The sequence below is a fragment of the Camelus ferus genome, chromosome 20, assembly GCF_009834535.1.
Source record: "Camelus ferus isolate YT-003-E chromosome 20, BCGSAC_Cfer_1.0, whole genome shotgun sequence".
Classification (NCBI taxonomy): Eukaryota; Metazoa; Chordata; class Mammalia; order Artiodactyla; family Camelidae; genus Camelus; species Camelus ferus.
Window position 1 is genome coordinate 2,743,890 of NC_045715.1, and position 23,040 is coordinate 2,766,929.

Genomic DNA, 23,040 nt, shown 5'->3' on the forward strand with positions numbered 1-23,040 from the left:
CTGGACACCTCCTGTGTACCAGGCTATGCAGCCCCAGCCCTCAGGGAGCTTAGTGTCTAGGCGGGAACGACGTTAGCTTCCAGGCCTCTTGATGGAGGGTCCGCACACAGCTGTTCGTGGGCTCCCTTCGGGAACTGCCTCCTAAGTCAGCAGCACAAGCATGACTAACTGGAGAAGTACCGACTGCCTGTTAACCATTGGCGGGCACTTAGCCTTTTTGTCTTTATCCACTATGCAAAGTCCTGGGTTTGCGAATTTCTGATACTTAAGAAGCTATCTCTGCTTCCAAACACAGGTGAAATTGTTAGCTCAGACTCGAGGTTTACTGTCCGGTATGAAGGCATCTAAGATAAAACGTTTTTGTTTCACGAAGCCCAAAGCTGTATGAATGCTTCAGGTGCAAAACACTGAAAGAGCCCAGGCTTCTGGTCTACCCCGCGGAGCAGCCCCTGACCCAGGGCACACTGTCCTCCCAAAGCATCCCTGATCAGGGTGGAGGAAGTACGACCTTCCAGAAACAGGGCAGGTGGAGATGGCAACAGACGGTTGCCATGTTTAAATGTCAGGCACTGTGTAGATAGTTCATGAAACAGCTCATTAAATCTGAGCCTGAAGCACAGAGAGAAATAACTGACCAAGATTCCAATCCAGGTCTGTCTGCCTTCCAGACAGCTTGGGGAAGGTGGTGACATCTGATGAATCGAACGATTGAACAATGGTATCTCAGTAGGAGGGGTAGCCAGCTGTCTTCAGCCCTTGGGGTAATGGAATAAGAAGCCTTGAGTGGCTCTGCCCTTTACTCGCCGGGTGCCCTTGGGTGAACCACTCCCAACCCTTATCAGACATCAGTGTCCTCGGCCCCGAAGTGAGAACAACAATGACGCTAAATGAAAATACCCGTAAAGAGGGCTGGACAAGTAGAGTGAATTCTCAGATCTTAGAGAGAGGCAGACACACATCTGAATCCAGGGTCTACCACTGATGAGTTACGTGACCTTGGGGGAGTCATTCAAATCCTTTAGCTTCAGTTTCCTCATCTGACAAATAAGAAAAACAGTAACATCCCCCGCATGATGCGGCTGCAGGGATTAAATGAACAAATGGCTGCATGCAAGGAAACCCTGTGCACAGCGATCAGAAGTTTTTGCGTAAGCACTCAATGAAGTCAGCTACCGTTGTTACTCACACGGACTCACACACAAGACTGTTGTCACCCTTGAAACTTAGAGCAACAAGTGTAGGAAGATGTTTTGTAAACTGTAAAGTTTCCTCTCCGCGTTACTTACCATTAATGGAGGCAATGGCTGAGGCCGTGGTGAGTGCTTACTGTTACTATGTCTCCCAGCGCTTGTTCTTAGAGTCATGCTCTAAGAGAGGCGAATGGGCCCGCTACCTCTTACCCCGGAGCACAGAGATCTGAGGCAAGTATTGCTGGATCTGGGGAGCAAAAATACCACATGAGTAAGAGCGAATTCACCCAGGGTGGCCATTACGGGTGAGATGAACACCTGGAGAAGAAACACTGGCTCCTGCCCGTGACTCGGCTGCCCTGCTCCCCCAGCAAGTACTGGTACCCAGCCGACTTCAGGATTCACCCCGATCAGGTGGTCCGGAAAAGCGCAGCAAAGAGCCGCCTGGATGCCAGGCAGAGAACAAGGCGGGCGGGCGGGCGAGGTAGCGCAGGAGCTCCAGGCCCACACCCGGCCCCCTGCAGCTACGTCGGGGTGCCAGGCTCTCCAGAAGCAAGACGAAAGCGGAGCCGGCCCACGGGACGCGCCGCCGGCCTCCGGAGCGGGAAGGCGCCGGGGGCGCTTGCGCTGCCCGCCCCCCCCCCCGGCCCCCGGCCACGCACACCGACCCTGCCCCCCGCCCCCCGGCCACGCACGCAGCGCCACTGATGACGCCGCCTCTCCCGCTCAGCCCACGCAGAACTGCGCGTCCTTCCCGACGACGCGCGCCAGGCCTGTGTTGCCGAAAGCTCGGCATTTGCCGGCAGAGTGGAGCCCGAGGAAATGTCCAGCATCAGCGTTTCCCAGGAGGGCGGCAGTGCAGCGCCTGTGCGCCCCGCCTGACGGCGCTCCCCTCGTCCTCTCTCCGGGCGCGGTCTGCGCTGCAGTCTGGACGCTGAAAGCGTCAGGGGCTCGGTTTCCCAGCCCCCTCTGCTGCAGGGACGTAGTTTGTGTCCTCGTCCTGGCTGAGGGGACACGGGGGAGGGGGAGCCTCCTGTGTAAGTTCTGGTGGAAGTCTTCCTTCCCGATAAAGAGAGATTTGAGAGAGAAACCCCCCTCTTTATACTTGGAACTCGCTTGTGTGAAGATGCAATGCCTGGGGCCGTGGCCACCATCTCGTAACCATAAGGCGCCAAGCCAGTGCTCTGTGGACGGTGGGGCGGAAGGACACACACAGACTGACAACAGCGGTTGCCTTTTGTGGGCGTGGGGTTAAGCAATGATGAAAAGGGACTCTGGCTCTACCTGTGATATTTTAATTTTGTACGATGAGAGTGTATTCAGAAATTGCATTTTTATTAATTTAATTAAATTAAAATAATATTAATAAAATTAAATTAATTAAAAGTAAACACAAACATTTAAAGCAGTGAAACATGTTTTCCATGGAACTTATATTCCCCTAGAACAAACCTGTGGATCCCAGTTCCAGAAACACCTCTTCCTGCTCCACCTTACTGGAACCAGTCACAAACAGACATCCGTTAATTCAGGTTTCCATGGATGACTCTTTAGATGCGTGGCTAAGTGTAAACTGGTCCTCTACCCACCCAAGTGGTCCATCCCCCCAAATGCAGAGTGAGACACCTTGAATGTGCTCATCTTTCCAGCTGTGTGAATATTGACGGCACAGCCACTGGTCTCCATCAGTTGAGGCTGACCACACGGTCAGTTGAGGTTCTGACACAGACAGGTGTGCTGAAGAGGGGTGTTTCCTGCGACCCAGTGGTTTGTTTTATTGCATAAATTTCAGGCTGTTTAGTGTGTAAACAAGATGTTGTGTTCAGAAAATTGCCAACGAAAACCCAAGATATAATAAAGACCCCAGAAAAATGGAAAATGTTTTCAGAGTAATGAAAGCCAGGAGAAACAAATTTAAAATCTATTTGGAATGAGACTGTGTTATCTCCGTTCTTTGTGTATGTGAGTGACTAATTGTAATCCAGTCACAAGTGATGGAAAAACTGAAAGGCAAGACAAACCCCAATACAGGAAGTTTCAATGCTGCGTTAGAGTCGGCGCATCTCATAACCCCTAGATGGGCCGATGGATGTGATTTTCACCAAAAGAAAATTTGTTTCTTCTCACCTCGTAAGTGTGGAATACGCATGAGAAAGATATTGGCTGGGAGTGGGGCTAAATTTGTAGCTGCCGAGAAACCTCATGCCGGGCTCCCTCCTGCTGGATGGGGGCTCTGTCTGCCTGCGATAAGGGCCCCAACTCTTTTATTAATTAAAAATTTTAATCCATTGTTCGTGCACTTAGTTATTAATGAAATCAATTTATTGAGCACCTGTTACATAGGAGGTGCTGGGAATGCAAAAATTAGTTAGCCTTGCCTGCACTCCCAGAGCTCAGAGAGATGGATGCCCAGGACAGGGGAGCAGGACTGAGGTGAGACCCAGTCCAGCTGCATGACCAGCAAAGGCTGCAGGAAAACGGAGAACAGAGGCGGCCGGGATGCAGGGTTTAGCTGGACGGCCCTTCCATGCCGGCAGTCGGGGGCCCTGCTCTGCCAAGAACAAGAGCCAGAGGTCGCTGCTGGGGGTGGGGGCAAGAGTGGGTGGGTGCCAAGACCAGAGGGGGACCACCCTCTCCTGGCAGCTGTCTTGCTTAATTATTTTTTAAATGACATTATTAATTAAGTACTATTTTTTTTAAAAGGAGAAAATTTATAATTTTGCTTTCAAAATACAGTTTGTTTCAAGGCGTTTAATAAAGTTGATGAGAAGCAATAAACTATTAACTAACACATTAGTCCGGTAAAGTCTATTCAGGGGGCAGTAATTCATGTTTACTGAGCACTAACTAAGGCCAAGCCTTGTCTTTTTTTTTGGAAGTATAGTCAGTCTACAATGTTGTGTTTATTTCCAGTCTGGGTCTGTGAGGGGTGGGCGTCGAGACCAGAGCCCCCCCCCCCCAACTCCTGCCAGCTCTCTTGCTTTAGACCCGGGGCCAGTAAACATTTCTGTAAAAGCAAAATCCTTAACCTTTGTGGGCAAGAGCCTGAGGCAGGGTCACCGTCACTGAGGACACGGCTGTGTCTCCCAGCCCCCAACCCCCGGCTCCCTGGGTGTGACTGTGCAGCCTCGCTTCCCGATGTTCATTTGCTGTTTATCTGCTGATGCGGGTGCTGCCGGGTGCCAAGCGCATGCAGGGGGGATGCGGGGTTTCCTGCACGCAGCTCCGCGACTCCCTGACTCCTGTGCACAGTGCGAGTCTCCAGGGCCCCTTACGTCTGGGCCTCTCCAGCTGTCAAACTGCGCAGGGCCTGGACCCTGTAACCCCAGCTCCTGCTCTGTGAAAGGAGGCGAAAATCCCTTCTCCTCTTCCTCCTCCTCCACCAGCGCCGCACACTAGCCAGCCTTCCTCACTGAGAAGTACGTCTGGGAGATGCGAGTTCCAAATCCCCAACTGCCCTGGAGTGACCTTGACTCCAGGGGAACTTTATAAACATTATTTTTCCAAGACCATTTTGAAAAAAGCCCAGGCATAATAAAAGCACATTGTGCTGCCCGGAGTTTGTGTTGAAGAAGTGTTTTTCCACTGGTGTTCTGACTGAAGGGTTTTGTTTCTTCTTTCATTTCTCCTCGAGGCCTTGGCGGCCGTCCACATACCGAAGCTGCACCCTCTGCTCGCTCCCGTGGATAAGACTTCCAGACTCAAGCTCCTTGCTCTCAGGAGTTGGCCGAGCAGCCAAACAGCTCCTGTCGTCTGTGTCTCAGAATCCTCAGGGCGGCGCAGGCTGTGTTTTTTCAGGACCTGGACAGGATGCCGAAGGGATGATGTCACAGCCCCGGCACCAGCCCCTCCGCTTCCTGTCCCTTTCCGCCGACAGACTCACGACTCACGAATCCACGGGACTCGGGCATGTTTCCCTGTTCCGCAGACATTGGCACTTACAGGAGGTGGGAGCCAAGTGTAATCAAAACATGAAAGCCTGAGTGAATTTACTTCCAAAGCTGGAACACATGCCCTCCCGTCTCCAAAGAAAGCACAGCGCCTGGCTTAACTCAGCGCGTTCCGGCCAAGCGTTCCGCTCCCCGGGTCAGACGGCGGTGATCTCATCTGAAAAGCTGGAAGCTCCCAGGGCTGAGCAGGGCAAGGGCCCAGCCTAGGTGGCGCCGTGGCCCCTGTGCGAGCCCACTCTTGGCCTTGGAGGAGCGAGTGCACCCGGGGCGGGGGCGTCGGAACAGTGGACCCAGCCAGGTGTTTTGGACTCTGCAGGCAGATGTGGCTGGGACTCTGTTTAGCCATTCTCCCTGGCCTTGCATCCCTGCCCTCGGGTGACAGTGTTGATACGAAAACAAGTCTAACAAAGAATCTCGACCCGTGAGTGTGAAACGGAAACATCAATGACTCTAAATATGAGGAGGGTCTCAGGGAGTCAGAGACAGGAGTGAACCAGGCACTCGGCCCCCGAGAAGGTGAGCTTACCTGCTCGCAAACACACATGGCTATGTTTATCAAGAACTCACCACCTGACAGGCCAGCTCTCAGGGCTTTACCTGCAAAGCTCATCTCACGTTCACAACCCTGGGAGGTAAATACAATTCTCGCCGTCATTACAGGTGAGGAAGGAGACACTGGGAGGCACCCGGGCTGCGGTCGCACGGCCAGTGCACGTCTGAGCCTGGGGGCACCGGGAGGATCCTGCGGTCACACGTGAGCCCTCAGACACGAGAGTGTAACACTATAGATGCAGACGTTCAGGGGTTTTCTGTGATCTTTTAAAATTGAAGTATAGTTGATTTACAATGTTGTTTCAATTTCAGAGGTACAGCAAAGTGATTCAGTTATATGCACACATATATATTCTTTTTCATATTCTCTTCCACTATAGATTATTATAAGAAATTGAATACAGTTCCCTGTGCTGTACAGTAGGTCCCTGTTGTTCATTTATTTTATATACAGTAGTGGGTATCTGTTCATTCCAAATGCCTAGTTAATCCTCCTTCACCTCTTCCCCTTTGGTAACCATAGTCTGTTTTCTGTGTCCCTAAGTCTGTTTTCGGTTTATAAATAAGTTCATTTGTATTTTTTTTATTCCACATATAAGTGATACCATTTAATATTTGTCTTTCTCTGTCTGACTTATTTCACGTAATATGATAATCTCTAGGTCCATCCACATTGCTGCAAATGGCTTTCTTTCAGAGAATTTCAGGGTTTAAAATGAATGTACTTATTTCAGAAATTCCAGGTGTATTTTAGTACAATGTATTTGGTGTAATGAGATTTGACATGTGTCTCCTGAGACATACGGCCAGCCGAGGGGGGAAACACACAGCTCAGCACGTGGACAACGTGGACAACATGGTCATGGAACTCGTGGGAGCCTGTGTGTCCCAGGCTCCGGTCTGTGTTGGGGCCGGTTCCACAGCCACCTCTGCAACTGCCAGGGCTGCACGTGGAGAGCCTGCGCGCCCTTCATCCCTGGGTTGGATTCCACACGAGGGTCCTCTTGGGCAGCAAGGCTACTTTGACCGGATGATGCTAACTGTTTCCTAAAGACATTGGTCAGGCCGGGCTTGTCCACACTTCCCTGCATCTTTGGATGCCGATTATCTTGAAAAAGGCTGTGGCAGCTGAGTTCTGACTCCCCCAGCACTTGTCTAACGAGGAGGAGGGGGTGTGCACTGGCCAGGAGGCCGTGGGGGTCAGATGGCAGTGTCCTTTCCTCAAGGGACCAGGAGGCCCCCTCTGCTGGCCCCGTCGCCACGTGCGCCCCGCTTTGTCCTCCTGGTAAAATACTGTCGGCCAGCCTGGTGTTGGAATGGCTTTCAGGAATTTATCTAAAGGCAATTCAAAGAGCATATTCCCAGGAACCCTGCAATCTCCTGAGAATTTGTATAGCTCGTCCGTGAGGGTCGCTTAGCAGAGGGTTTCCTCACATATGGTAACAAATTCTAAACATCTGTGTCATCAGTCATAATTTCTTGAAGCTGAAACTTTTCTAAAATACCAAGAACTATCTTTGCTTAACCTGGTTACACGAGAGACTGAATCATACCTGTCTATTCTCTCTGTGGAAAATACCATGATATTGTTCCCACACGAGGAGGCAGTAGCCAGCTGCCAAAAAGTGCAGGTGTTTTAGACTGTTATGTCATCTTGTGAACAGCTTTAAAGATGCTCGGGACACAAGGCAGTAATTAATCCCGAAGAAGGAAAGGCCAACATGAGCAAGAGCAATCCAGGAGACCATCAGGGGAGGCAGGGAGACCAGGGCCTCAGCAGGTGAAGGACAATGGAGGCCAAGAGCAGGGCTCAGTCAACTGGCAGCCGCTTCTGTCAGTTACACCCGCCTTCAGTTCTGCTGGCTCCGCCTGCGTGCTGATTGGTTGGCGCCTGCCTTGGCAGTTGGTATATGTTTGCATGTCATCCCCATCAGTTAGAGAGAACAGTATTAGCAAAGGCACAGAGAAGGAATCGTCTTGGCCTGTGTATCGAACGGTAAGGAGATTAAACTGGCTTGAGTCCAGCTGGGGCAGTTACGGGGAGTACAGCCGTGGTTAATTGTTATAACACTGGTTGTGAAGAGTACTGCACGTCAAGCAAAGAAACCTGTACACAACCCTGCAAGTGGTGCAGGCAAATGAACCCTTTCGGTAAAGTAATGACAAAATGGAAATTTCTGTTGTATCTTAGGAAGATTACTGAATGGGGGAACAACCAGGAAGACCGTTTCAGGACGTGGTTGCAATAAGCTAAGCATGAACTTATCAGATGTTACCTGGGGAAACAGGAGTTTAGGCTGGGTTGGATATCACTTCCTTTACTCAAGCTTTGTATTATCAGCTTATAGTGGATCACGTGTTGAAGGCCCCTAAGGCCCCACTAAAACCCTCTGGCCCCATCTCCTTCCGGCCACTGCAGTGAGCAGCTCTGCTCAACTAGCTCCATGCTGGAGCATCCTCTGAGCGCCTCTTCTTGCTCCCATCTTTGGCTTCCTGATGCGGTGACTGGCTGGGATGTCCAACCACCCAGCCCACTGGGCACTTAGGCAGCTCAGAGATGCAGGGTTGTCGACACCCGCAGAGCAACTGTGGACCGCCGGGGACGTGAGCTGCAGGGTAAACGCTACCCCTTCTCTCCCCACCTCGCTATGATGATGACACATGTCTAGAGCTTCCAGAAGCTCTCGAGGGGTCAGACAGTCCTCCACGGAGACGCCACCTCGACCGTATAGGCTTTCCTCCTCGGCTTCCCGTCTCATCCTTGCACTCCCTCCTGCTCCCCAGGACCACGTTCCCAGATAAACCACCCACGGGGTGGACCCTCTTATAATGTTCTGCCCCCTCAGGAGCATCAGCCAAGTGGTGATTCTAAGCTGGCAGGGGGGCCGTTTGGAGCACTAGGAAGAGCAGAGTTCAGAGTCATAAGATCCAGATTTGAGCTTTGCCGCCTACTAGGCAAGTGATCAAGCCGAACACGTCACTCTCTTCGTCTTTAGTGTCCCATCCATGAAACAGGGAAGTTAGTGACCACCTGTAGCAGCCAGGCAGTGTGTCTGTGGTGGGTGTTTGCTGGTCTGAGTGCTTGGCTGTCCTGCTCCCGGCCTCTCGGGGATGCGACTGCAAGTTTTGTTTGGATGGTTAGTGACTTTCCCCGACACATCCCACCCCTGCCGCACCCCGCCCCCTGCTCCAGGGTAGGTTCTGACTGACCAAATTGAAAGAGACCATGTATCATTTTCCTGGACGCCATGCCTAGAAAAAGCAAGAGGAAACGTGTTATGGGGTCTGTGAAGGAATCTCCCTCACTCTTCTGAGAGCAACCAAAGAACAATCTCTCTTTGCCCTGGACATGAGACAGCAGGTGGCTCCTGGAAATTGCCAGACATCATCTTGTGACCTTAAGGCGTGTCAGCCTAGGGGTGAAGCAGGCAGGAGGGTGAGATTACTGACCCGAGTACCGCCACATCCAAAGCGCCACTGACCTCTGGTCTTTTCAAGTGAATGAGTCACTGACTCCTTTACTCAAGCCGGTTTGAGTCAGGCTTCTCTCACCTGAACAGGAAGACTCCCAGCTGATGCAGCAGGTCAACAAGCTTTGTAACATGCAAATCCCGATAAAACATTTGTTTTTATTATTTTTATTACTACTAGTTAGCAAAAATACCATGGAGCACGTTGAGAAATATTCCTAAGTTTTCATTTTAATGTACCTTCTTTTGGAAAAAATATCCAAATCATTGCCTTATAGTATAATCAGAAATAGCTTCCAGCTAGATTAACTATCTATGTAAAAAGAAACACTCATAAGATGACCCTACAAAAACGAGTGAATTTTTAAATATACATGAAACTCATACACCAAAAAAAAATCCTGTCAGATTTGGCTACCTAAAAATAAAAATTCAAAAACTACCATGTAGCCAGAAAAAAAAAATACCATAAACAAAGTTAAAATTCAAAGAAGAAACTGGGGGAAATGTCTGGAGCTTATATAGCAGGAAAAGTGTTGGTATTCTTAATATATAAAGAGTTCTTATAAATCAATAAGAAGAAATCTCCTCAATAGAAAAATAGGTTAAAAATTTTACATGAAATTTAAAGAACATAAGATGTTCAACTTATAATCAAAAAAGTCAAGGGCTATCAGGTTAAAAAGAATTACTAATAATTGTGATAACTAATATATATTAAATGCTAGGCACTGTAAGAATTCTCTCACAGAGATGTAGGTATAAGAATAATCATTGTAGAGTTAAAAAACACAACAACTTAAATGTCAAGCAATAGAAAATTGGTAAAACATGTTACAATACATTCTTACACTGAAATACACTGGGGCCATTAAAAAGGATCTGATAGGTCTTTAAGTGTTAGCATGGAAAAAAGAATGCTATATCATCTGAAGTTATCAAACAATGTACAAAATGATCCCACTTATATTAAAGTACATATTTATATGTACATTTGAAGTCCTGAAGTAAATTCCAACTATTAATGATTATCTCTCAGGTTTGGGTTACATAAAGGCCATCTTATGTAAAGTTTTTACAAAATCCATGTAGTGTGAAAACATTTTTAAAAAAAGAAATGAGCAGAAATCATAGAGAAATCTGGGTTGGGAAATCTAGGGCCACCGTGAGGGTGGAATTCATTCCTCTTATCCTTGGCATCTGAAGGCTGATGAAGTAAGTGGTGGCACTTCATCAACAGCAACTGTCGTGTTTGGGAAGGCTGCGGTGGGGCGAGGAGGGGCGAGTGAGGGCTACACACGCCACCATCTCAAAGTGGTGCCTGGGGTGGGACTGGAGGCTTGAAGAGGACACGGTGGGGAGGGGGCGTGGTTCCCAAGGAAGTAGAAGAAATTCCTCAGCTAGAAAAGTAGGAATGGAAAAATTTCACAATTAGCTCCCAGTGAACATGTGGGATTTGATTTCTATGCTCACTGCCCTAGAGTCAGCTCTGAGCAAAGGTGTTAGCAGTGGGTCCTTGGAAAGTCTGAGAAGCATCCATTTGCCAGGCTCTGGCTGTGAAGGCCCGACGCTGCCCCAACTCCTCCACCACCAAGTCAGTCGTTTCCTGGACTTAATCAAATCCCTTCCCAGCCCTTTGGATTTGCCTTTGGACTAACCTGCTAACACGTCAGCCCTGCTGTGACCAGCCAAAGCCTGAGACGGTCTGTGAGCAAATGTCTTTGGCTGAGCTGGCATCTCCCCACCCCACCTGGAGAAATTTGGATTTCCAGATAACCAGCACCGAGGAGGAATTATGCAAGCAAATCAGCTCTAGGCTCCCTAATCCATGTCTCGTGATCAACTTGGATGAGTTATGAGAAAGTCCTCGACTGCATAACTCAAAAGGATCAGATAAACCAGTTCGCAATTTTTCAGACGACGAAACTGAAGCGTAGAGATAATACAGCTTCCCTGAGGCCGTAACAAACTGTGGAGCCGCAGTGAGGGCCCAGCCCTCCCCACGTGGCACGATTTCCACTCTGCCAGACTACGTCTTGGCTGCCACACTTCCAGCTGCAGGGTTTCAGAGACTCGGGGGTTTGTACAGAGTGATCATTTACACCTTCACTCTAAATAGAGAATTGAAAATGAAGATGTAACACTGAGCACTTTACTGTAATGCCTCGTGTTTCTAGTATCAGTAGTGTCTCAATGTCATATAATCAAACAATGTGACATTTCTTCATTCAATCATCAAAGATTTATTGACCGTATACAATATTGCCAGGCCCTGGAGCAGGGCAAATGAAAACACACACCAGTAGCAAGAGGACATACAGCCTCTCAGTAATTTTAAGCCATATATCCTCACCCAGTTAATCTGGTGGAGCCCCATTGGAGTCTTGGCCTGTGGCCATGGCAACCCTCATACAAAGAATTACTCCATCAGTGCAAAACCCATCAGCAATCAGCTCTTGGACGCAGTCCCCATGGATGGTGGTCTGGTGGGAGTCTCAGAGGGTCAGAAAATGAAGAAGCTTTCAACGCTTACATTTCACCTACTGCTGGAATCTTAGCATCCTTTGAAGCACCCATGTTAAGTCCTACCAACTAGGACAAGCTGCATCGTCAACACCCAAGACCCACTCCTACCGCTGGGACCATCATGGATAATTCCACTGGCTCAGCAAAGATCCCAGCCAGTTAATTTTGGCTACAAAGAAAGTATGGCTACATGTTAGCGGATCACAAACCACAACATCCCATGAACGGTGTGTGTGAGAAGGGGCTTTCCTTGTGTCGAGATGGCCACCTGTGCATGTCCTGAGTGGAGGCAAGGGGAAGCTACCCTGGCATCCTGAGGATGGACGCCACTGACAGCCAGCGTCTGCACACGCGCAGGAGCCTGCATCCACGGAAAGAGGCCGTGCACGAACACCAAGGACACGGGAAGCATCCTGCTTGGTGCCCACTCCTTTATTTTCTGCAGTCAGTCCCCAAATTCACCAACATTGAAGGACAAAAATCTTGTCTACACCAAAGATTTTACATTATAAAGAGAAGAGACAATCTGATTTTTTTTTATGTCTAGGAGACAAATTGGTCACTTAAAACCAAGAATGATGAAAGAATTTCTTTAGATGGAAGGGAAATGATATAAGAGGGAAACATGCAACTTCAGGAACAAAGGGCGAGAAACGGAAATGGCAAATATCTGTGCAAAAATAAGCAAGTGACTCCTTTTCTTGAGTGCTTTCTGTGCGATGGTTGAAAGCAAAAAGTCCAACATTGTCTGACGGGGTTTCAATGCATGTAGGTGTAACACATACAATAGCTACAATATATGGGGAGGGAAAAGGGACTTTCATGGTGATAAGGTTTTTCATTACTCAAAGTAGTAAAATATTAATTCAAGTAAACTGAAAAATTAAGAATATATGTTGTAATCCCCAAAGCAACCACTAAAAATCCACAAAAAGATATAGTAAAAACCTCAACAGATAAATTAAAATTGAATACTAAAAACTAATCAAGTGATTCAAAAGCAGGCAGTAAAGAGGAAGCAGAGGAATAAAAATAGGGGGGAAAATAGAAAATAAATAATAAAAAAGCAGATGTAAATCCCAACATATCAATCAATAAAAACATAAATGGTTCTGAGCACATGAATAAGACAGAGATGCCACAGTGGTTAAAAAAAAGAAAAAGATCCGACTATATGCTGTCTACAAGAAATCTACTTTAAATATATTGATATAGGTAAGTTAAAAGTAAAAAGAATGGAAAAGATACACCACACAACCACTAATCAAAAGAAAACTGGGGTAACTAAAAAAGTAAGAAAGATTACTAGGGATAAAGAGGGACATTATGATAATAGGGCAACCTACCAATAAGATATAACAACCCTAAATGCATATGTACCTAACAATAGAGCTTCAAAATACATGAAGCAAAAATGTATAATACAGAAAGGAAAATGGAAAAAATTTGTAATTATAATTGGAGGCTTTATTGCTTTTTTCTCAGTAATTAATAAAACACATATACAGAAAATCAGCAAGATATAGAACTGAACCAGTGGATCTGACACTTTTAGAGCACTCCAGTTAATAAGAGCAGAACACACATTCTTTCCAAGTGCACACAGAAATTTACTAACACAGACCATAACCTGGATATGGAACAATCTTTATAGATTCAAGAGAATAAAAATCATACAAAGTATGTTCTCTGACCACAATGGAGTTAAACCAGAGATCAGTAACAAAAAGATGACTGGATATCTCCAAGTATTTATAGATTTAAAAACACACTTCTAAATAAATAATCCATAGGTCAAAAAAGAAATCTCAAGGGAAATTAGAAAATATTTTAATTGCATGAAAATATGAACACATATAAAAATGTGAGGGATCTAGTTAACAGAGAGAAATTTACATGTTTAAATGTTTATATTAGAAATGAAGAAAGGTTTCAAATCAATAATGTAAGGTTCCACCTTAAGAGATCAGAAAAATAAAGCAAACAGAAGGAAGGAAAAAATGAAAAGCAGAAGTCAGTGAAATTGAAAACAGCAGAGAAATTTTTAAAAATCAAAAGTTGGTTCCTCGAATAGATCAAATTCAGTAAACTTCTAGATAGACATAAAGAAAAAAGAAGACACAGTATAAGGAATGAAAGGAAGGAAACACTATGAACTCTACAGACAGTAAAAGGAAAATGAGAGAATCATACAAAACTATGCACAAAAATCTGACTACTGAGATGGAACAGACCAATGCCTGGACAGCCTTCACGATCTCCGACTGAGGGAAGAACTCCTAAATAAGCATCAAAAGCACAATCCATGAGTGAACAGATAAGAAATTGGACTTCATCAAAATTTAAAACTTTTGCTCTGCAAAAGACATTTAAGAGAATAAAAAAAAAAGAATCTAGACTGTAGACGCTATCACAAATCGCATATCTGATAAAGGACTTGTGCACAACTCAATTTAAAAACTCTCAAAACTCAGTGATGAGAAAACAATGCAATTAAAAAATGATCACCTAGCCAGAGCAATCAGGCAAGAAAAAAACAAAAACAGAAATAAAAGGCATGCAAATCAGAAAGGAAGAAGTAAAAGTGTCACTATTTGTGACAGGTGAGATATCACCTCACACATATTATTTTTAAAAAAAAGACAAGAAATAACAAGTATTGGTAAAGATGTGGAGAAAAAGGAACTATGTAAACTGTTGGTGGGAATGTAAATTGGTGCAGCCACTATCCAAAACAGTATGAAGTTTCCTCAAAAAATTAAAAATAGAACTGCCATATGATCCAGCGATTCCTCTTCTGGGTACTTACCTGAAGGAAAGGAAATCACTGTCTTAAAAAGCTCTCCACGCCCCGACGCTCACTGCAGTGTCATTCACAGTAGCCAACACGTGGAAACAACCTAAGTGCCCACTGATGAACGGATAAGGAAGATGTGGTGTATATACATGCTAGAATGTTATTTATCCATGAAAAAGAAGGAAATCCTGCTATGTGTGACAACACAGACTTTGAGAGCATTATGCTAAGTAAGTCAGACAGAAAAAGACAAATAGTGTGTGAGGACCGGAGGACTGTGATGGCCTCACACGGATGACTGACCAGCCTGGCTTCCCAGGAGACACAGACCCGCCGCCCGGGTAGCCGGCTTGGAGCATGAGTGGTTTTATAAAAAGCTCCAGGTGCCCGGGGCAGCTGCCCCCTGGGCAGTCCCAGGGCAGACGTCCAGGAGCGACGGCCGATGTGAAGGAGTTCTCCAGAAAGTGCCTGAAAGTGAAGGAGCTGGTTTGGGCAGAGGCTTGGCTGTGGGGATGCGGCCGGGGCGCCCACCATGAACAACCCGACTTACGTAGTCGCACCGTGAGTGAGATTTCTCTGTTTGACACGGGAGTCGTGGCCACACCTTTCCCATTTGCTCGCCATCAATAGTCCCCAAGAGTGCCTGGTCCATCCTTGCTCACCTAAAGCCAACATTTCTTATCTCGGACATTTTCTTATCTCAGAATTTAATTTTCTGAGTGAGCTGGGCAATTGCTCTCATCCACCTCCAGGACCACAAAGGTGGTATCTTGGGGTCACCTCCCTCCCCATGAACCCTACGGAGTCCATCCTAGAAGCAACCCCAGAGACAGGTGTTCCTGCTGTCACCCCCGTGCTGGGCGCTCAGCGCTGGCCGGGAGCAGGTCAGTCCCAGCTGTCAGCCCCAGCTGTCAGCCGGGCTCCGGCCATGGGTCCAGCAAAATGGCAGGCCCTGCTCCTGCAGATGAGTTCTGGACCCACGGTCACTTCCAGGAGGGAGAAAATTAAAGTCTGAGGTAATCAATCAGCCCCATTGTTGCCCCTTTGCCACCATCTGAATGGTGGGCTTTCAGGAAAGCAGGAAGAGCAGGTGGCGTTTAGATAAACTAATAATCTCCGCTGGGGACAAAGATCAAAACAAGAGGAGGCACTGCTCACGGGGCCCAGAGCTGACCTGAACCCCTACCTCGGGGCCCCCGCTGGGCGCCACCTTCTCCTCGCCTACGTCCCTGTAGGCGTGCAGGCAGGGAGGGGAGTCCCCATCTGTCTAGAATATTTTCTCTTCTAGGGAGACATCTGACTTTTTCTTTTTCTCTGACATTTCTCTGCGAGTGTGAGCTCCTTGCTGCTGTCTCATGCACCCATTTTCTGTCCTGTCCCTTCACTTCTCTGGCGATTCTTCCAAGAGCTGGCTTTCCAGTGGTGCTCTGCAATCAGAAACAAAAGGTGTACCACCTTTAGAAAGAGAAAGAGGGTCAGAGCCTCCTGTCCTAGCTGCCCTTCACCTGCCACGTGTCCAGGGAACCTGTTTCCTCCGCCCGGCCCACAGCCACCTGGGTACAGGCGAAAACTCCCCGGATTTCTACTTGTGAGAAAAATGTAAACGACATAAAAGTATCCTACCACACATGACATTGGCCACAGGTCTCCCCAAAACTCCTTTTATCAAATTAAGGAAGTCCTCTTCTGGGTCCAGCTCGCTGAATGTCTGAGTTCCACCTGCAGGCACTGCGATGTCTGAAACGCAGTAAACCACACACGCAGAGGCTCTAGTGCTGCGTGATCGTTGAACGAAGCCTGCTCCGCCCGTTCAGGTGTGTACGTTCAGGAACTGCTGGAGTCGATCTGCCAAGTTTTACCCGGGATTTTTGCCACGACGCTTATCGATAAGACTGGAATATAACTGAGGTCCTTGCAGTTTTTCTGACCTGGCTTGTATGCTAACAACCTCCACGACAGCCTCTTCTTCGCGTGAGCTGGCCAGACGTCTGAACCTACTGCTGGGAAAATGAAATCTTCATCCACCAGAAGAAGTCAATCGATAAATTAAAACTGATCAGTCACAAAACAGCAACATAAGAGCTAGAAAAAAAAGAAGGTAAACGTGAGAAGAAACATCAGTAGAGACTGAAAGCGGTCGCCTCCAGGGAAGACTGTGATGGGACTGGGGACTCAGTGCTGCTGTTTTGTTAAAAGAATCCTTTTAGTACACTTTTCTTTTTAAACCATGCATATGTATCACTTTGAAAAAACTAAAGACAAAATTTAGATCTCACAAAACTCAAGAGATATTTATGGTGCAGAATCGATTTTGAAGTCTGTGGCATCTTCTGTTGTTTTTTTCTTTTTCCCCGGTGAACACACATACAGAAGTCACGGGCTGTTTGTCCGCGCTTTTTCCATCCAGTATATTTCATACTTCCCCGTCTCTGAACACGTGAAGGCTTTCCCCTGACCCCACCCCGCAGCAGTTAGCACCTAGGAACTCGTGTGGAGAATTCTTAAAATCAAGATTTCAGACTTTTAAGAGAGATCTGCTTCCTTCTGTTATTTGCTTTTCCTACCAACCGTCTCAAAGAGTTGGAGACTAACCTCGTTAATTGTGGAGGCTGGCTAGGGCACAGGGAGACTGTGACTGAGTTAAGAGGATGGATGCTGGGGAAGAGGGATGATGAGGCTGGGGGACTGTACTGATATTTGGGTTCTGATTAAACTGGAGGAAGGGTGGTGACAGCAGACATGGCGGCACCACAGTTAATTGGATTAAAATGTGGCTGGTTGGATTATCTAATTGAAAGAGGAGACAGCCAAGGAATCTGTCTCACACTATGTCTATTAAAGGTAATGACTCAGGGAGCCTGGAGAGAGGAGGGGAGAGAGTTAAGATTTGGGAGATAGACACTTTCAGGTCGTGATGAGAACCCGGGTGCAGAAGTGAGGAAGGAGGCAGGGGATGGAGGAGCAAGGCAGGAGAGCCAGGAAGACAGCAGGGAATTTCTGACGTGACAGCCACAGCGGGGACAGTATCCCCAGATTGCGTGAGCTTCAAGGGAGCTGGGAGTTTTAAGGGAAACAGAAGAAATGTTTTGAAAGAGCAGGGCCCCCACCCCACTTTCAGTTTGAGATGACGAGACACGTCAGAGGAAAACAACCTCCCCTCTAGGGAGCTGCAGGGAGAAGTGGTCCCCGGGGAACAGCAGGCTGAGGGCAGCAAAAAGACAACAGGAAGGCTCCCAGAGGTGGCTGAGGGTTTGGGGTTTGCTGATGAGCGGCTGTGTTTAGGGGGCACAGTGGAAGAGCTGGGGTGGGCGGAAGGCTGGATGAGACGGTGGTTCAGAGCTTACGGGGATGAGGTCCAGCGGATGACAGCACTGCGGGGCCTGAGGCAGGAGGGACTGGTCCCGAGGGAGGACAGTCCGCTCAAGCTGAGGGCAGTGAATTAGGGGGCCTCCCTCTGCTTTGGCTAAAACGCCAAGAAGGCAGGTTTGTGTTCAGATGCCCTCTGCCTCCTACAGCTCCCACCCAAGTGGGCTGTGCCCTCACCACACTTAAGCACTGGGCACTGGGTGGACTCAGCAAACACTCCCTGCAAGAATGACTCTTCAGGGAGGGGTAGGGACAGCACTGAGTGCGGTCCTGCCTCCCCCGTAACAGGCTGATGGGAACTCAGCTGACTTAACACCCTCTAGGGAGGCGCTGCAGGTTGCTTCGCTCTGACCCCCTCTCCCCTCACTGGCGTGTGTGCCTGGGGGGTGGGGGGTGGTGCACCTGACTGAGGAGAGAGTTGCCAGTCCAGGCCCAGGTCCAGTGCAGGCTGGATCTCTCCGTGCTGTGACTGTTGTATGTCTGTGCTTGACGGGGTCCGTGGGCAGGTGCACGGGCCTGGCCAGGCAAGAGTTTGCTCAGTAGACTGACCCTCTCCGTGTGCATCTCCCCAAACCCTGCCTTGCACCAGCCTGTACGGAAGCCACAGTCACATGGGGCCATTGCAATTGAAATGAATGGAAGTAAAAAGCCAGTGCCTCCATGAACGACGTTGGCCACATTGCAAGCGCTCAATAGCCCGTAGGGCTGCGCGACGATCAGAGCGGCTACGGAACCTTCCACCGCCGCAGGAAGTTCTGTAAGAGCGCGCCCGCCTAGACCCGACTGCGGTTAGAGCTGTTCCTCTGGCCCCTCCGTAACTCCCGTGTTTTTGTTCCCTGCCGCAGAGTCCAGGCGTTGGCCCCGAGCCTCCGGGCGTGGCTGGCGGCGGGGATGGCGCAGTACAAGGGCACGATGCGCGAGGCCGGCCGGGCCCTGCACCTGATCAAGAAGCGCGAGAAGCAGAAGGAGCAGATGGAGGTGCTGAAGCAGCGGATCGCCGAGGAGACCATCGCCAAGTCGCAGGTGGACAAGAAGTTCTCGGCTCACTACGACGCGGTGGAGGCCAAGCTGAAGTCGAGCACGGTGGGGCTGGTGACCCTGAACGACATGAAGGCGCGGCAGGAGGCCCTGGTGCGCGAGCGGGAGATGCAGCTGGCGCAGCGCGCGCGGCGGGAGCAGCGGCGCCGGCAGCTGCAGGCGCAGCGCGAGCGGGAGCGCAAGCGGGAGCAGCGGCGCCAGATCTGCGGCCTGTCCTTCTCGCCCGACGACGGCGACGGACGGCGACGGCGACGGCGACGGCGAGGCGGCCGAGGAGGAGAAGGAGGCCGGGCCGCCGGCGCCCGGCCGGCCCCGCAGGCACCTGGGCAAGGACCCGGCCGTGGACACCAGCTTCCTGCCGGACCGCGAGCGCGAGGAGGAGGAGCGGCGGCTGCGCGAGGAGCTGCGGCGAGAGTGGGAGGCGCGGCGCGAGCGCGTGAAGCGCGAGGAGGTGGAGGTGACGTTCAGCTACTGGGACGGCTGCGGGCACCGGCGCGCGGCGCGCATCCACAAGGGCGGCACGGTGCAGCAGTTCCTCAAGAAGGCGCTGCAGGCGCTGCGCCGCGACTTCCGCGAGCTGCGCGCGGCCGGCGTGGAGCAGCTCATGTTCGTCAAGGAGGACCTGATCCTGCCGCACTACCACACCTTCTACGACCTGATCGTGGCCCAGGCGCGCGGCAAGAGCGGGCCGCTCTTCGCCTTCGACGTGCACGACGACGTGCGGCTGCTCAGCGACGCCACCCGGGAGAAGGACGAGTCGCACGCGGGCAAGGTGGTGCTGCGCAGCTGGTACGAGAAGAACAAGCACATCTTCCCCGCCAGCCGCTGGGAGCCCTACGACCCCGAGAAGAAGTGGGACCGCTACACCGTCCGCTGAGGCCGCGGGCGCGGGGCCCCGGCTCGGCGCGGCGGCCGCGACCTCCGGGCTGACACTTGCGTAATAAAGACGGAGGCTTCGCGTTGTGCCCGCGTGGTCCTTCTGTGGCGGACGCTGTGTTGGGTTGTGGGGCTGATTTCGGGGGAGTTTCGGTGCGGCCTGGCTCTGCCGGGCCCCGGGAAGGCACGCGGCCGCCCTGGACAGCAGTGAGAGTCAGGGTCCGCGTTGGGACCTGGGTCACGGTGTTCTAGCCCGGAGTCAGGGGCGTGGACTTGACCCCCCGGCTGTCTGGGTTCCGGGCCCAGCCCAGCTGCTTACTCGCTACTGATGGAAACTCTGCGTGGTTTCCCCGCCTGTAATTAAGGGTGACAGTAGCGCGTAGCGCACAAGGTGGACCCGAGGATGAAATGGGGTAACAGCTGTGAGGCACTTAGCGCTCGACAAACACCTGCTCGTATTCTCATGGTCTTGGCTAAGTGACTTAAAGGACTGCTGTGACCCACTTCAGAACCATGTGCGGGCAAAGTGACCTGCCAGCACTTTCCCCAGGATCGGGGAGGGAGTGGCTCACAGACTGGGGGAGCAGCCCCGCCTTGGGCGTTCCTTAGCTGGGTCGTTTGCCCGCAGGAGTCAGGGGGTGGGGCTTCTCCTTTTGCTTCAAGCTCCATCGCGCCTCCACACAGCACACATGCCCGAAGGTTTAACATTTTGATGTTTTATTCATTGTGTTACCTTTGTTTCTTAAAACATTGCATTAGAGTATTTATCTTGATGACTCTGTTTAGGGGCATACCCCACCCCCCACTCTGTCCTATACTTACTGCCCAAGGCCAGTGCCTCTCTCACTTTACCGGGTCCCAGCTCCCAGCGAAAGGAGGGACACTTTTTTTCCCTTGGAGTTCCTGCCTCTACCCATAAATGAGAGCTTGCACAGGAAACACCGATGCTCCAAGTCCGGGAGCCTCAGCCTGGCTACCCCTTGGGATCACGTGGGAAGCTTTTAAACCTCCCTGATCCCAGGTCACACCCAGAGCCCACTGCCCAGCTCCCCAGGTTTTCACTGTGAGTAGGGTTGGAGAAGGAATGTGTCAGCGTTGCCTTCTCTCTACCTCCCTTTGCTAACTCCTCCCTGAGACTCCGTGCAGTAAGGGCACCGGGGTCAGGGCTCTGGGTCTCTTCACTGGGTATGAAGTGGATGCTCACTGCCCAGAGCATGACCCTTGGACCAGCAGCAGCTGCATGTGGCAGCTTCTAGAAAAGCAGACACTCAGGTCCCACCCCAGACCTGGTGAATCAGAATGTGTGTTCCAACGAGAGCCCCGGGGCCTTCACGTGCACACTAAGCCACGGGTCTACTTCCCAGCATATCCGCTCAAGGCCGACTCTTGAGCGCACAGTGGAACCCCACATCTTTGGTTGCAGGTCCCAGCCACACTCTCTAATCCGGCTTTGATTTCAACATTGGTACGCTATCGACAGTCCAACTCCCGCATCAGTTTCCTAACTGATTTCGTGTTACCTAGGTTCAGGTTCTGCTGCACGTGACAAAAACCCCAAAGTAACAGTGGCTTCAGCAAGCCTAGTTCTCTTCCTCATAAAGGTCTAGAGGTAAATTTGTATTGAATCAAGGACCCAGGCTACTTCCATCCTGTTCTTTCATCAAAGTGGCCTCCATATCTATAGTTACCTCACAACCCAAGATAGCAGCTCCAGCTCCAACCATCATGTCCCCATCCCAGGAAGAAGAAAGGAAGTAAGGGGAGAAAGAAAGTGCAAAAGGCACGAGGTGGCTGTCTCTTAAGAATTCTTGTAAACCAACAAATAGTACTTTGGTTCAGATCCTTTTTGCCAGAACTTGGTTACTTGGCCACACCTTGCAGCAAAGGAAGCTGGGAGATGTAGTCTTGAGTACAGCTGTGTCCTGTGAGGCCAACATGACAACCATCACGCCATGAAAACACAATTCCAGCTGTGACAGCGGATTCCCCCGTCCTTGCGGTTAGTTCTCCCAGTTTTCATCCTCACCTATTTTGATGCTCTGTTGCTAAAAGCACACAGTGTTAAGGACTATTACATCTTCTTGAAGAACTGGCCCTTTTATCGTTACAGAATATCCTTTTTTATCCCTAATAACCCTCCTTGCTTTGAAATCTGCTTTGTCTGAAATTAAATTTAGCTACTCCTGATTTCTTGGGATTAGCACGATATATTTTTCTCCACGTATTTACTCTTAATCTGTATATCTTCATATTTAAAGTGGGTTTCTTATGGAGACAGCACATACAGTTGACCCTTGAACAACATGGGGGTTCGGGGTGCTGACCCTCCCTGCAGTCAAAAATCAAAGTATCACTTTTCAGTTGGTCCTCTGTATCTGGGGTTCCACACCTGCAGAGTCAACCAACCCAGGATTGTGTAAGGCTGTAGGATGTAGTTAATGAAAAAAAGAGTCCATGTGTGGTGGACCCACACAGTTCAAACCCGTGTTGTTCAAGGTTAACTGTGATTGGGTTGTAGTTTTTGATCCACCCTGACAATCTCAGTCTTTCAGGTTGGTGCATTTAGGCCACTGATATTCAAAGTGATTATTAATATGGCTGGGTTAATGTCTATTTTCTATTTTCTGTTTGTTACCCTTGTTCTTTGTTCCTGTTTTTGTCTTCCACTCTTTTTCTGCCTTTCGTAGTTTTAACTGAGCATTTTATAGGATTCCAGTTTCTCTTCTTTCTTAGCATATCAGTTATACTTGAAAAAGAAAACTTTTGTTAGCATTTGCCCTAGAGTTTGCAATGCACATTGACAAGTAGCACAAGTCCACTTTCACGTAACACTGTGTCACGTCACGGTGGTGTGGGTACTGGATAATAACAATACGGTCCCAGTTCCTCCCTCCAGTGCCTTGTGTTATTCGTGTCATTCACTCCGTTGATGTGTACGGCACATAAGCACATATATGACATGCACACAAGCATACGTTACCAAATACATTGTTGCTATCATTTTGGCCAAACTTACCTGTTAGACCAGTTAAGAATAAGAAGGGGGCATACAGCTCAAGTGGCGAAGTGCATACTTAGCGTACACGGGGTCCTGGGTTCAATCCCCAGTACCTCCTCCAAAAGTAAATACGTGATTAGCCACCCCCAAAATAAATAACTAAATAAAATTTTTTAAGGTTAAGAAAAGTAAATTTTTTGGTATCTATTTATTATAATATTTTAATTTATTATAAGTACATAATTTATATATAATATATATATAAGTATCTGTTACA

General features: G+C 49.1%; 1 protein-coding gene across 1 annotated transcript; it reads left to right on the forward strand.

The window, feature by feature from the left end:
* Positions 1-4,101: 4,101 nt before the first annotated feature.
* Positions 4,102-19,843, forward strand: FAM50B (family with sequence similarity 50 member B). The gene is given in 3 exon segments (XM_032462423.1): positions 4,102-5,656; positions 18,697-19,129; positions 19,131-19,843. Coding segments are annotated over 2 exon segments (1,023 nt in total). The 5' UTR covers positions 4,102-5,656; positions 18,697-18,742; the 3' UTR covers positions 19,767-19,843.
* The last annotated feature ends 3,197 nt before the right edge of the window (positions 19,844-23,040 follow it).